This window comes from Mus caroli, unplaced genomic scaffold (assembly GCF_978045245.1).
Source record: "Mus caroli unplaced genomic scaffold, Mus_caroli_1 scaffold_7, whole genome shotgun sequence".
NCBI lineage: Eukaryota > Metazoa > Chordata > Mammalia > Rodentia > Muridae > Mus > Mus caroli.
Genome location: NW_028227262.1, coordinates 5,705,952 through 5,720,573, shown reverse-complemented (window position 1 = coordinate 5,720,573; position 14,622 = coordinate 5,705,952). Strand labels below are relative to the sequence as shown.

Here is a 14,622-nt window from a genome sequence, read left to right as displayed (position 1 = left end):
CTCTTTCTCATTGGAAAAGAATATGCAACTGTCTGTCTATCTATCCATCTATCATCTGTCTGTCATCTTGTTTATCTATCTATCTATCTATCTATCTATCATCTATCTATCTATCTATCTATCTATCTATCTATCATCTATCTATCTATCTATCTATCTATCTATCTATCTATCTATCTATCTATCTATCATCTGTCTATCTAACCATCCATCCATCCATCCATCTACTTATCCTTCCCCATTTTAAACCTAGGTCTACTTGACCTCCACAGTTACTTCTAGATAGATAGATCACATTTGTAAGAGACCCCACATTGCTGAGTGACCTGGATCATGCACTGGACTATCCTGTTCTCTGAATCATTGCAACTGGGAGTCTGATGAGATCACTCCACTTGGCCTTCAGAATCTACTTATCTGTGAACTCCAGTGAAAGGCCAGAGCTCGCCTGCTTCATGTCCTTATGCTCTTCTGCAGAGCAAGCCACCATCCAATGGCCCCTGCTATGTGCAACTCTATGCAGGGCCACCTCACATTGCCCTATTGTTCTGTTTGTCTATGAGGTACCTGTTGACTTGCATGCATGGGGTTACTCTGCCACATAAGTGCTTCTGTGAGTTCAAAGGTGACGAGGTAATGGCAGCTATCCCAAACTGCTCAACAAAAGAAGATTTCTTTCCAGTGTGAGTCTGCTAGTTGACTGAAGGCGTTCCCATAGCACCGACATGACAGCTTCCTCTGCAGTGTGACCTCTCTGTACTTCTGATAGTTACTGCAGTGATTAAGAACTTCCCCACACTACCTATATGCACGGCACTTGATCTTCACTTGTTTTAAACAGTCTTTTTAGACAGTTTTCAACCTAGAAAGATGTGTGGTAGATTAAAAATATGTTCAAATCATCTTTGAGATGTTTTTTCTCCTTTAAACATTGAAGGCCGATTCCCTTTTTTTTAAGTTACGTTTCAGAAAAGCAGGACAGACTTGGTAGGAATTTGGTGGGCAGGTCATAAACACCACAACTTCCTCTACTCTCCTTTGGGGTCATTTACAGGGAAGTTTTCCTACCACATGATGTGTGACTGCAGGGAAGGTTTGTGTGAGCAAGAACTGAGGTCTCCAGATACGAACTAGGCAAGTGAGTTGTCTACCTCCAGTGAGGTCTACAGGGGTCTGTCTTTCTGGCCAGCATCCTGTGATCATTTGAACTATCTTAAGAAGCTGAGTCCCTTTGCAACTGAGGAAATGTTCATTTAAGGTTTGGGGCTCATTTTTCTATCACACTTAGCTATACATCGGAGGCATCTATGGTTCTTTACTTCTTACCAGACAACCTCCTTCCTGGTGAACTGCTCTAGTCAAGAAATAATCTCTGCATCTAACATCCTAGCTCTGCTCTCATGTAGCAAACAGGGTCACAGTTTCCCCCTGAGCACTTGTGACTAAAGACTTCCTTGTTCTTGTGATCCAACATGCACTACATCTTATAATTGTCCCTTCCAGTTTTGTCAGGCTTTCTCCTCATTTACTGATAACAGAAACACCCCCTGTTCCCCTGTGGTGCATGTGTCTTTTTCAGAGTATGGCTGCATCCCTCCAGAATCCTGTTTACCTATTTCTATATCGTGTAAACCCCTCAGAACCTGTATTGGTTGGTTTTGTGTGTCAACTTGACACAGGCTGGTGTTATTACAGAGAAAGAAGCTTCAGGTGGGGATGTGCCTCCATGAGATTCAGCTCTGGGGCATTTTCTCAGTTAGTGATCAAGTGGGGAGGCCCCCCCCCTGTGGGTGGTGCCATCCCTGGGCTGGTAGTCTTGGGTTCTATAAGAGAGCAAGCTGAGCAAGCCAGGGGAAGCAAGCCAGTAAGTAACATCCCTCCACGGCCTCTGCATCAGCTCCTGCCTCCTGACCTGCTTGAGTTCCAGTCCTGACTTCCTTTGGTGATGAACAGCAATGTGGAAGTGTAAGGTGAATAAACCCTTTCCTCCCCAACTTGCTTCTTGGTCATGATGTGTGTGCAGGAATAGAAACCCTGACTAGGACATAACCTTATACAATAGCAGTGCTTTCACGGAACAATGTTGTTCACTTGTCAATACTGTTAAGTTCTGTTGGCATCGGTCTGGGAAGAGAAAGGTCAAAATCTCATGAGAGTGTTTACCTCACTCCATCCATGGCTTTTACTACATGCTGTTTGTTGGTTTGTTTGTCCACATGTTGTTTAGCTTTGTGCCACACGTCAGTCAACTCTTTATCAAAGTCCCCGAGTTTCTCCGAGGTTTTTCTTTTTCTTACAGCCTAGAATGTCTATGACTATGTCGGTTGTTAAAAGTTCAGTTCGGGTTCTGCTGTTTGTAAGTTAGTCTAGCTTGGTTCTTCCTGGTAGAATGCAGCACTCTCCTCTTTGACTATAGGATTATAGTTGTGCTCTGGAGTCGCCTTCAGTGTTTCTGAGTTATATTATAACACCTCCCAAAGTAATCATGTAGTACCCAGGGCTAACCTGTGCTACAGGCTTCCCAATCAGACAGAAAAAATTCAATGTGTCAATTGTTTTGTTTTATTTTGTTTTGTTTTGTTTTCGAGACAGAGTTTCTCTGTATAGCGCTGGCTGTCCTGGAACTCACTCTGTAGACTAGGCAGGCCTCAACCTCAGAAATCCGCCTGCCTCTGCCTCCTGAGTGTTGGGATTGAAGGCGTATGCCACCACTGCCCAGCTGGTTATGTATGTTTTAATTCGTGTATGAAAAATAGAAATAATAGTGTTAGTTAACTCATGAGGAATCACAGTTACAGGAAAACCAAAGGTGTTCAATTGGAATTTCCAATCAGGATAGAACAGAACAAACTTCATACCTCATAGTTAACCCAAGCAGAGTGTATTCCCCAGTATATATTCTACATAAATTCACACACATCACAACAATAAAAATATCTCAGTGATAGTAAAGGTAAGTCACTTAGGAGGAAAAATTTGGAACCAATGTTCACTGTAATTAATCATTTATGCCTCTTTAAAAAAATAAACTAAAAGGCAAAGTTTCACACTTTCAGATTGTCGGGGTCAGTATCAATCAGACAGGGTTAGAAATGTCACTTGCATGCTTAAACCAGACCTTATGACAGTAACTCCAATTACATCTTCCTCATTAGCTCAAGCCATGTGTAGCCTTCGTACATGATGTCATCCAAATGCCATGAATGGGAAATCAAGGAGAACAAGAGAAACATAACTTACCTATTGTGCTAACTCTTGCAGAAGGACTAGCTAACGCTGCTGGGACAGAGGCTTTGAGGGGGCCAGCCCCACTGTTTATTCTCAGAGCTGGCATGTGAGGAGAGGTGGGCGATGCAGGTGATTTGCCATCAGAGGTCTTGGGCTTAGCTGATAGGTTCAGTGGCTGGGCCACTTCATCCTGCAAGGACAAGGCAAGGCTGAGAGAAACATCTAGAAAAGCACAGGTATCAGCCTGTCATTTCCCATCAGTCCTCTGCACATTTGCTCTCAACACGGCAATAGCTGCTTAGCTGCTGACACAGCGTCACTTTCAACTACATTCTACAGAGCCCTGGTTGTGTAACAGGAAGCACACATCCCTGCCCTCTGCTATGCACAGGAAGCGGTCTTGGGATACAATCCAGAAGAGCTACTCTAATGGAGCCAATCTCCTATGTGCGTTCTCATTGTGAGACATTTTTGCACAGTTCATATACAATTATGATGATGGTCAGTCTTTTCTATTTGTTTTTGCTCTCTGGATCAGGCCAGTTAAATTTCAAGCATCTTTGTCCAGGTGTGGAGGTAGGTAGCACCTGGACCATCCATGGGTGTGTGGCTCTGTTCAGAACTGCTCTCCCCATGGAATATATAAAGAAATAGAATGTTCTAAGAAAACAATCATATTCTCTATGTTTCACAAAAGCAATTTTAGCTTTCATCTACAAATTAAAAACATAATATTATGATAACATGCATTACACAGACACCTAAATAAACACTACCATGGACATAAAGTAAAATCCAGAAGAGGCTCAAAATATTCACTGTAAAATCACATGGTAAAAATATCTAAGACCAATTCAGTGTAGTTAGTGGCTTCAGTTATTCTATGCTTGAAGAATGTTGCTGATGTAGAAGCTTCATCCTTAGCTCCCAGGTCGTTATGCATATAACATTTATGGATGCAGTACTGCTGGGAAAGTTTCTGTTGTATCATGGGAATCAGACGCAGTAGCTCTACTCTGCCCTCATCATTGCAAACCATTCTATCTCTCTGTTATGCTTGAAAACTGGAACTTCCCGGCAACTGTTTATATCAGATTCAGGAGCACTCAAATTTGACTCTAGAAATAAAGATTTCCTTTGAAATATTATTTCATGAGTTAAGAGTATATGTGATATTTATCAATTTCAGGAATTCTGTTTTAAAGTGAAATGATCTTTAATCAAGTAGGGCAAATAGGTAGCCAATAAACATATGCTAATTGCTACAACTTTTCACTATATTCATCCATATATATCTATATATACAAACTTACATATATGTTTATATACGAACAAATTCTGGAAATATTTCCCACTACAATTAAACATTTATACCTCTTAAAAATAGACTAAAAAAGCAAAAGAGCAAAAGTTTTACACATAAATATTACTGCAACTTTTTGATTTTCAGAGTCAGTAAAACTGTCTGTCTGTCTATCTATCTACCTATGGTGTGTGTACATCAACAAGCTATTAAAAATCATTTCATAAAAAGTTGTGATTTCTTCATCAAAGGTATGTAGTACACACTTGTGTCTTGAAAGGAGATCATTATTAGGTTATAGATTCTGTGCACTTAGAACCCTGTAAACAGACTAGGAAAAACTATTCTTATAACCTCTTTGTTAAGCTATGATTTGTGTTACAAAGAAAAGCACATTTTTTTAAACCAATGAGGTAATTCCTATTGGCCATCTGATATCATTAGAAATATATAGTATGTTAATAGCTATTATGTAAAATTATATCCATTAATAGACTCTTGATAAGTAGTGAAATGAGATTGCTCCCTTACTGATGGGGAGATATGACTCGGAACCATTCATTTTTCCACTTCAAAAGGTACAGAGGCCAAAGTATCCCCATCCTACTGAGTGTAAAACGCTCAGTTGAGCTCTTCAGATAGAACCTACAGATACCTCAGTTGGAAGGAACTCAAAGTAATGTGTGTCCATTGCATCAATATATAGTTTAAATATATTAGAGCTCTGCATAGGCCAGCACTGCCTATAGAACCTGAGAACTGATTTCAAGGTCCACGGTTGCTGATGCTTGGAGTTGGGTCCCAGCAACCTGGGTTTAAAGAAGTCTTTTCCAGTGATTCTGATGTACTCTAAAGGTTGGCAGCTATGGACGTATAAAGAAGGCAACCTTAAAAGATGATACCAGGTTTCAGAAAGCTTTTCCAACGGAAGGGCACACAATTTAAAATATGCAGTATGACTACAGTCTTCAACCTTTGGTTTAGATATATACCCATAAAATTAGAAACAGTGTTCGGATAAAAAAACTTAGTGCTACAAAGATTGGCCAGGTGAGAGAGGTGGGGCAGGGAGTTCTTGGATAAGAATCTATACTTCTTCATCAATTGAGTCTAGTATCCTGACAGCCTGGTAGATTATTAATGCTGCTTTGGGTATAGCTAGCTGTAAACATCCCAAGTATTCTCCCCTGCTATGTTTATGCTCTGTGTAAGGCTCAGGGCTTCAGTGGCAGCCCTGGACATCCTTAGGATGGGATCAACAGCTCTTTTTTATGTTTGTTGACTTATATTTTATTTATTACTGTGAGAGGAGTACATGTTCTATAGTACTTGGTGGGGGAGGGGGTGGGGGCGAGTCAGAAGATATCTTTGCATCGAAGTCAGATCATCAGGCTTGCCTGGCAAGGGCATTGACCACTATGCCATTAGGTTAGTCCTGCCACTTGTATTTTCTGACTTGTGTGGTTCTCTAAAATTAATTTATTCATTTTACATCCCAATATCAGCTTTCCCCCCTCCCAGTAGCCCCTCACACATATGCTTCCCCTCTTCCCCTGGGTCATCATCATAACTTACTCCCAAGTCCCCATCCAGTCTGTTACCCTTCATCCCCGCCCTGTCCTATGTTATCTGCCCCCCTCCCCCCAACCAATACACACATACATACAAATCAAGTCACTGGCAGACTAGGCGCGCATCCTCTCCTATTGAGGCTAGACAAGGTGGCCCAGGTAGGAGAACAAGATACACAGGCAGACAACAGATTCAGGGACAGCCCCTGGTTCAGTTGTTGGAAGACACCCATGAAGGCCAAGCTACACTTCTGCTACATATGTGCGTGGGACCCAGGTTCAGCTGGAGATCGCTTTTTTTTTGTCAATGGTTCAGTCTCTTGGACCCCCTCACTGCACCCAAGGGGCTAGGTTAGTTGACTCGGTTGATCTGTGGTGTTACTGTCCTGTTCTGATCTTTTAGTCCTTCCTCAACTCTTCACAAGACTCCCAGAGATCCCTCTAATATTTGGCTGTGGGTCTCTACATCTGCTTCAGTCAGCTGCTAGGTGGAGCCTCGAAAGTATAACAGAATATCATGGATAGTCAGGGATTGATTCTTGCCCATGGGGTGGGTCTCAATTTTGGACAGTCATTGGTTAGCCATTCCCTTCATCTTTGCTCTCTCTTAGGATCAGCAACTCTGGTAATACATTGCTGGGAGAGCTTTGGGAAGGTAATCACTGCCATTGATGGTGTAGACAAAGGATAGGAAGATAGGGCAGGGTATATTCTCAGAGTAAGAGAGGAAGTAGGGTACACAATCAGAGAGCACGCATGTGGACCAGGAAGATGGGTGACATTAGCAGTGAACCTGAGGGGACTGGGGATCCTGACGTGGTAAAATGTCACATGTCTGGACTTTAAACTCTCACAGCTATTACAGGTGCATGCTGACTGGTGACTAGATTGTTTTTGAACACTACGGATGCACTGGGATCTTCACTATTTCCTTCAAGGCAATGCAATGTCTGAAAGGCAAAAAGTGCAGGGCCCCAGGGACTATGACAGGTCGACAGTTGCAATTTGATAGAAATGTCATTCAAATCTGCCCTTTCAGTCTCCCCTCCACAGTATGACAGGCTAGTGGTGGATTTAAATCAGAACTCACAGGCATGATTCGGATGCTGGGAACTGCATACATAATTTTGGCCCATGATATTACATCTCACAATTTGGTCAATTTTAATAATTTACTGCTGCTGAGATCATAAAGCAAGGGCCGTTATTCATGAAGAACAGGAAACTTACAGAACCATCCCAATTTTCTATTAATTATTGTTTATTTGACTGAATAAGAATTCTACAGCATTTAACTGGAAGATGGGCTTAGCCTATGGCTTGCAGAGGGTGGTGTCCTCAGCATAATGGATATGGGCGTAAACATAGAAGGTACTACGATGTTTTCTACCTTGTATTTCACTTGTAGTTCAACCTCTGGGCTTCCCAGTAAAACATACATTAATATATAAATAAATAATTCACATACAAAAGACGCTAAGTAACTTCCAAGGTCAGGAAAACATTTGTCTCCCATCCACCAGCAAGCAGGGTGGAAAGCAATTTCTTTTGAGTTACTCAACCCATTGTTGAACAAGGTTGCCACAATGAAACTTTTATAAATGTTGTTTACTTTGTAATTATTTCTTTTAGACATAAAATGATAGTCCCCGGGGTTTTATTTACTTTTTGAATAGCTCCAAATGATAAATGGTTTAGAAAAATCTAAACATAAACAGACATGTAAGCCGAGGTAAACATACTTCAACTCGCGGACGGCAGCTATTTACATTTCCAGATCTCATTACAGATCTTCCAGATCACTCCTTTAATCTTTCATACCACATGAGTTTTGTTTCTTTGTTGTCCTGATCCTCTTGCTTCTTCCTCTCAAGTGTGGGTTCACAGATGTGAGCCTCCAGGCCTTGCCCACACCTCTGATACAATCAAGTAATCAACAATTTGTTGCAAGACACTCTGATAGTGTTATTGAAGCCTCGGGTTGGCTTCACCATGTCATGTTCTTTTAGCTTCCATGATGACTTTCATCCTAGAGTTTACGAGGCAGACTGGTTGCATCCTCTGTAGCAATGATATTACTGTATAGTTAGTTATGTTCACGTAATCGCACAAAGGACCACGTAAGCGCAAGAGATTGTGAAGTCACACGCACTCCTGCTATCTCTCACACCAGGAAAATGTTATGCAGTCAATTCATGCAAATTGGTGACTTCCTGTGATTCTCTATTGTCTGTGCTATATTACATAAAATATTTCATGATGTTGATATATTTAGACTGCTTTTGAGAATGGAATGTTTCTGTCCAAGTATCATTAATTTAAATTTGACATAGTCTAGAAATACATAGGAAAGGACTCTTTTTTGAAACTCTTCTATCTTCCATTTGAGTGCATTTCAGCTCCCTCTCATTCTCCCAATCCCATCCCCTTCATGCCCTCTCTCTTTCAGATCCACATCTCCTCTGTTTCCTTTCAGGAAAGAGCAGGCTTCCAAGGGATATCGACCAAACAGAGCATAGCATGTTACAATAAGTGTCAAGACAGCCCCACTCCCACTGTTCAGAGTCCCACAAGAACACCAACCTGCACAACAACAACATACACGTAGACAGTTTAGGTCAGATCTATATAGGTTTCCCAGTTGTTGATATAGGCTCCTTGATTGTCACCCCAGTCTCTGTGAGCCTCTATGAGCCCTGGTTAGTTGATTCTGTGGGCCATGTTCTTGTGGTGGCCTTGGCCTTCTGGCTCCTGTAATCTTCCTCCCCCTCTTCTTGAAAAGCAGTTTTAATTAATTTTCTTTGTAAGATTGGCCTATGCCATGTCTATAGAGGAATCTCTCCATTGTTAATTGATATAAAAAGACTTAGCCTACTGTGAGTGGCACCATTCTCTAGGCAGGTGGTCCTGGGCTATATAAAAAAGCTACCAAAGCATGAACCTAATGAACTAGAAGCATGGTTCCATGGTCTCTTCTGTAAGTTCACACTAGAGTTCCTGCCCTGATTTCCTTCGATGACAGACTGTAGCCTAGATGCATAAGCCAAATAAACTCTCTATTTCTCTAACATGGATTTTGGTCAGAGTGTGTTTAATCATGGTAACCTATCTTCAGAGAGAAGTTTCAGGAGTCTATTGCTGAAGATAACTTTTAATAAGCTGCTGGTTCCTTCCTGTTGCCTGAGAATAGGAAATGAGCAAAATCAAAGCTGCGCTCCATCCATCGGCAGCCACCGAGACGTGTCTCCGTGAACGTTAAAGCCTCACTTAACTGCTATGGTTTGAGAAGCAGAGACATGGGGGCCTTGATCAAACCGTAGCCTAGTGAAGTGATCCTGCAGATAGATAAGCAAGTGAACTGGAGGAAGCAGCGAATGTAGACTAATTTATAGCGAGAACTAGACTCAAGAGATCCAATCCTCGGGGACCCAGGACAATTTTATACAAATTGTAAGAGAACTAAAAGTCAAATGTATTTCAGAGTGTAGCTCCAGTTCGGTTTATTTTTGAGAACTTTACATTATATGTGCCTTCGTTTTGCTTTCTGTTGCTGGGATGAGACACTGACCAAGCCAGACATGAAGAGGAAAGATAATTCACTTTCCAGCTCACAGTCCACCATTGAGAAACGTTGGTAGGAACTCAGTGCAGGAACCTGGAAACAGGAACTGATGCAGAGGCCATGGAGGAATACTGCTTACTGGCTTGCTCCCTGTGGCTTGCTGGGCTTGTTTTCTTATAGACTTCAAGACCACCTACTGAGTGTGGCGCCACCCACTGTTGGCTGGACCTTCTCCCTTTAATCTGTATTCAAGAAAATGCTCCCACAGACTTGCCTACAGTTCAACTGATGTTCCCTCTTCCAGATGACCCACGCTTGTGTCCAGTTGTCAAAATTTAAATAGCACATATAGTTTTCATACTTTGAAAAACCCAAATGACTAAGCAACATAAATTTATTTTTATATAAATATTTTATTTGAAAAAGGTGAAGGCTTTCTTTAGAGGCTGATATGGAGACTTCTTTCTCTCTGCTCTTTAGTTTCCTTTTTCACTCCAAGGTAATATCAGAAGTAAAAACCCTGAGATGTCAGTACCCTGAATTCCTTACTGATCTTTCCTTATTTCATTCTTGTCTTTTACCACACAGAAGCATATTCATACTGTAGGAGCAATCATAACCCTCAGAACATATGTTTTCTCCTTATTTCCCTCTCTACTCATTGTTCCTAATAACTGTTTGTCTGGTATGGCAATGTCAAGGTGTTCTTAAATGCCACTGTCTTACAATTTTACCTAAATTAGTTGCTGGAAATCAAACATTTATTTGCCAGTTAATTTTCATATTGCTTGTATGGATAAGGGTAAGATTAAATCAACACAGTCAATAATCCCACATTTGGACTTGAGGGATGTCTTAGAATTTAAGGGCACTGGCTACTCTTGTAGAGGGCCTTGGTTCAATTCCCAGCATCTAAATGTGAGCTCATGACAGCCTATAACTTCAGTTTTAGAAGATCTAACATCTTTTTTTGGCCTCATGGGCACTGTGTATATACAAATATACATAATACATAAATCTTAAAAAATCAATAGTCCAAAACCAATCGATCTATCATTAATTGGGCAGTATTTTCTCCATTTATCAGTGGTTATTATATAATGAGCACTAGATATTTGTGGATGTCATCAACTCAACCACCTTACAAAGTGCGTAGGACAGAAGCTCCTTCTCAAGAAGAAACCCTTGCATTCTGAATTTTACATTAAAAAATGCACGCCCAGTTCCGGACGTTTTGGATAGGTATGCTTTCACCATGGTGGTGATGCCTTTAAATCCAGACTTATAAAACGCAGACCTAAGTCCTTTAGCTCAGCTCCAACCTGCTCCTTTCTCATTGGCTACTAATCTCTATCTTCTCAGAGATGGTAGCCTCCCCCTGATTCCTTTAACAGTGGATTCGATGCCTGCAGTCTGGGGACCTTTCCACGAAGGGAATAAGTCAGCACTTTTTTTTTTTTAACTTTGAGTTGCTTGTTTTTATATTCATCACTGAATTTGTCATTTGAAATGCCCTCTGTTCCTTCTCTAGTAATACTTCAGCTGGGTATTTTCCAACTTTTTATTTAACAACTCAATGCTATGAATCTTAAACATACACAAAACATGTATATGTATGCATGCACATACTTGAAAACATAGAAAAGAATAAAGTGGACTTTTTAGAATGTCATTTATATTTTATATTCAATTTTAAGTAAAATGAGAGAGAGAGAGAGAGAGAGAGATTTGAAAGACTTACATGAAAGAAATCCATTTTTCCTATACACAGCTCTTCTCTAATTGTCTCTGGAGTGACCCTCAATAGCACCTGCCTTCTGGTGTTTTGTGCCATCAGCCCCTTCTTACAATGGACAGAAACTTCCTATATAAACAGTAGGGTGCTATAGAAGTAGCCAGAGTATGGGTCTGGGAAGATGGCTCAGTAGGCAGAGTGCTTGATGTAGAAAGCATGAGATCCTGACTCTTAGTCCTCAGCAGCCACACGTATTCATAACCCCAGGGTGGGAGGTGCTGAGGCAGGAGGATCTCTAGGGCTTACTGGCCAGCAGGTCAAACTGAAACTACTAAGTTCTAGGTTCATTGAAAGAGACTTGTTTCAAAAAATTAGATGGATAATGATTAAAGTAGATAATTATCCACTTCAATGCCTATCTCTGGCCTCTGCACTTGTACAGACACACACACACATAGTACAGAGTATGACTTTATATTCTAGTTAATAAAAGACCCTACAACTTCCCTTTTCCTATTATGATAAGCTAGATACATTGCTTGGTCATCTTTACCTGTAGAACTCTTTGGGGCTGTAATCATTTGATTTGGGTGGCTGTCTGTACACTGTAGGACATGTGTCATTGTCCTTTCTCTCCACCTTTGTTAACCACCCTGCCTGTGTTTCCACAGCCACATAGCTCACTCTGGTGGAGTCTATCATTCCCAGTTAGAAGCTAAAGCTCCTTGGGAAGACAGCTGACCTGGGATAAGGAGACTGAGTTTCACTTGTAAGGAAAGTCCCCTGATTTAGATGTAACACTTTGTAGACCAGGTAGGCACCATTTGTTTATACTTTCTCTTTTAATATTTCGATCCTTTCCTCCTAAACCTCACATTTGAACTTTGGTACTTTGAATACTCCTTTCCAAAAATGTTCTAGTAAAGTACTGTATTCTCATAATTTCAATATGTTTACTTCTACAACTGTTAGGTGAGAATTCCTTTATCCTGCCATTGCAGAAGAAAAGCCTCTTGCAGAAAGTCTGTAAACATTCCTGTGTGTGAAGGAAGATGGAACAGAAGCACAGGCAATGGTGTCTGTGGTGATGCCTTGAGGGAGTAACAGAGCCACTCATTGCATGAGGCCGTAACACACGGAGGGTGTTTCACTCAACTCTGTTTAAACTCAGTCTCTGACAGTGTCCTAAGCCTAACAGTAATGGTCCCTATAGTTTCTGCTGGTCATTATGTCTGGATAACGTGTACCAACTTCTAAAGTCAGTAATGAACCTCAACCATGAGGTGAGGAAACAGAGGGCAGCGATATGGGATGCAAGTTGCCAGGTCAGCTTCTCCTCTTAGCCTCTGCATGCAAATTTCCAGAGGCTTTGAAAATGCTTTAAAGTAAGTTAAGAAATGTGCAGTACATCCCCATGATGACTAGTGGTTACTAGTGGTTACTAGAAAGCTCATGTCCCTGTCATTCACTGTTGCATAGGGAGGTGTCCAAGTTGTCATAGAGGGACTGGATTCCCACACACATGAGCAATCACTGGAGTTCACTGACTTACAAACCATGAGACATGTGAGCAACAGTGATCAGTTCTATCACCAACTCTGCACTGGGGACACAAGCATTTGTCACTAGACCTGAATGCATGAACTGACATCACTGGATATCAGCTAGAAAAGGAGTTAATATCAGACAGACAGGAAGACATTCTAAATATCATGGAGCCAATTGCAGCTGACCCACTGAACCTGGAGGGCTGAACATGATCCCAAGAAGGGAGGGAAGGTTTATCATTCAGAGAACCATCCATAACCAAAAATCAGATTAAAATGTTGATGAGCTATAATCCTGAAACAAAGTAAGATCGAAGATCTGGAATGAGCTCAGAAGTCTCAACAATTTCTTTTCAGAAATTATCAATAATCTCTATGGCTGAGGTTTCTGCTAGACCTTAAGGGGGTATTTAGGCATAAGCAAGCTGACTGTTACTAGGTAGCAACCTGGGAGGGGAGTAGGTATAACCATGTACCAGCAATTTGATAAGACCCCAGTCAATTTCATGAAAGGCCTCTATTCTGGGCTCACGTATGCATATGTGCGGGTCCTTGGGGCAACAATCCCCAGTGGTCTAGTGAGCCACTGTGACAGGCTGCTTAATGCTTAGCGGCAGCTACGACAGTTAACCGATGTCTTGTAGTTTGGGAGACTTTCATGAGAATCAAATTGTCTAAGGCAGAGAACCCTGGGGAAAGATACACATACACATACACACACACACACACACACACACACACACACATGCAGTGGGGGAGAGAGAGGGAGACAGGAGAGAGGAGAGACAGACAGAGACAGAGAGACATAGAGCATAGAGAGGGTCAGAGGGACAGGGAGAAGGTCAGGGAGGCTGGGACAGTTTCCTGTTACATCACTGATTTGATTTATATTGTTGAAAAGAAGGCATCAGACATGTTCAGAGCTAGTTCAAGTTTAACTAAGTTTAGTTTAAGTTCTCTTTGTGGATGATTTGCCTACCCAAAGAAGATGGCTTGTCTCAGGTTTTGTATCAGCATTTCAACTTTCCTAATGCCCACAAAGGCTGCAAACAAACAAACAAAAAAAAAATGGAGGAAATCATATCAACTGTTAATCAGGGGAATGGTTAAGATCGACAATGAGCAACTCCTGATAAAGTGTTTGTTTTCTTCATTTTACTCAAGTGTTTAAAGATGGTTTATAGCTAAGAGTTGTTACATCTGCATGTCTATAATACACACTGATCAAGCTGCTCCCCAAGGGTCGCACAACAGGAGCTCAGGAGCTGTACAAACTACAGAATGCATCCCTCCAAGACTTCGGGGTCTTTAAGTGAAGTCCTGCATCTCTGAAATCTCAGCCTGCACAGTCTTGGTCTCTTCTCTTGCCCCCAAATGTAGGTCGGAGGTCTGTGTGACTCACTGTTCAGAGGCCTCCCGCAAGGGCTATTGTGCCAGATGCTCTGGTATCATGCTTTGTTATTTTGTGAGAATTTATCTTTTCAGTGTGCTGTCTCAGTCTTTATTACTCACAACACAGCAATGCATTGTGGGAGAGAAAGAGATTCATTGGTACTCCAGACATTAAAAGATAGAACATTTTAAGACAACGTGAACTGCTAAGGAGTTTTAATGGTTAAAGAAATATCTTCATAAGTAACCTACAGAAAAATGTTTTATTAAAAAAACAAAAGTGC

The 14,622-nt window shown here is 41.3% G+C and overlaps 1 protein-coding gene across 13 annotated transcripts in view; it reads right to left on the bottom strand.

Moving 5' to 3' along the window:
- The window catches only part of Sox5 (SRY-box transcription factor 5), a 944,504-nt gene that overhangs the window by 37,192 nt on the left and 892,690 nt on the right, over positions 1–14,622 (bottom strand). For all 13 annotated transcript variants that reach the window (XM_085839787.1, XM_085839784.1, XM_085839788.1 and 10 more), the window contains one exon: positions 3,241–3,418. In XM_085839787.1, coding sequence (XP_085695913.1) covers positions 3,241–3,418 — 178 coding nt within the window. The remainder of the gene's footprint in view (positions 1–3,240; positions 3,419–14,622) is intronic.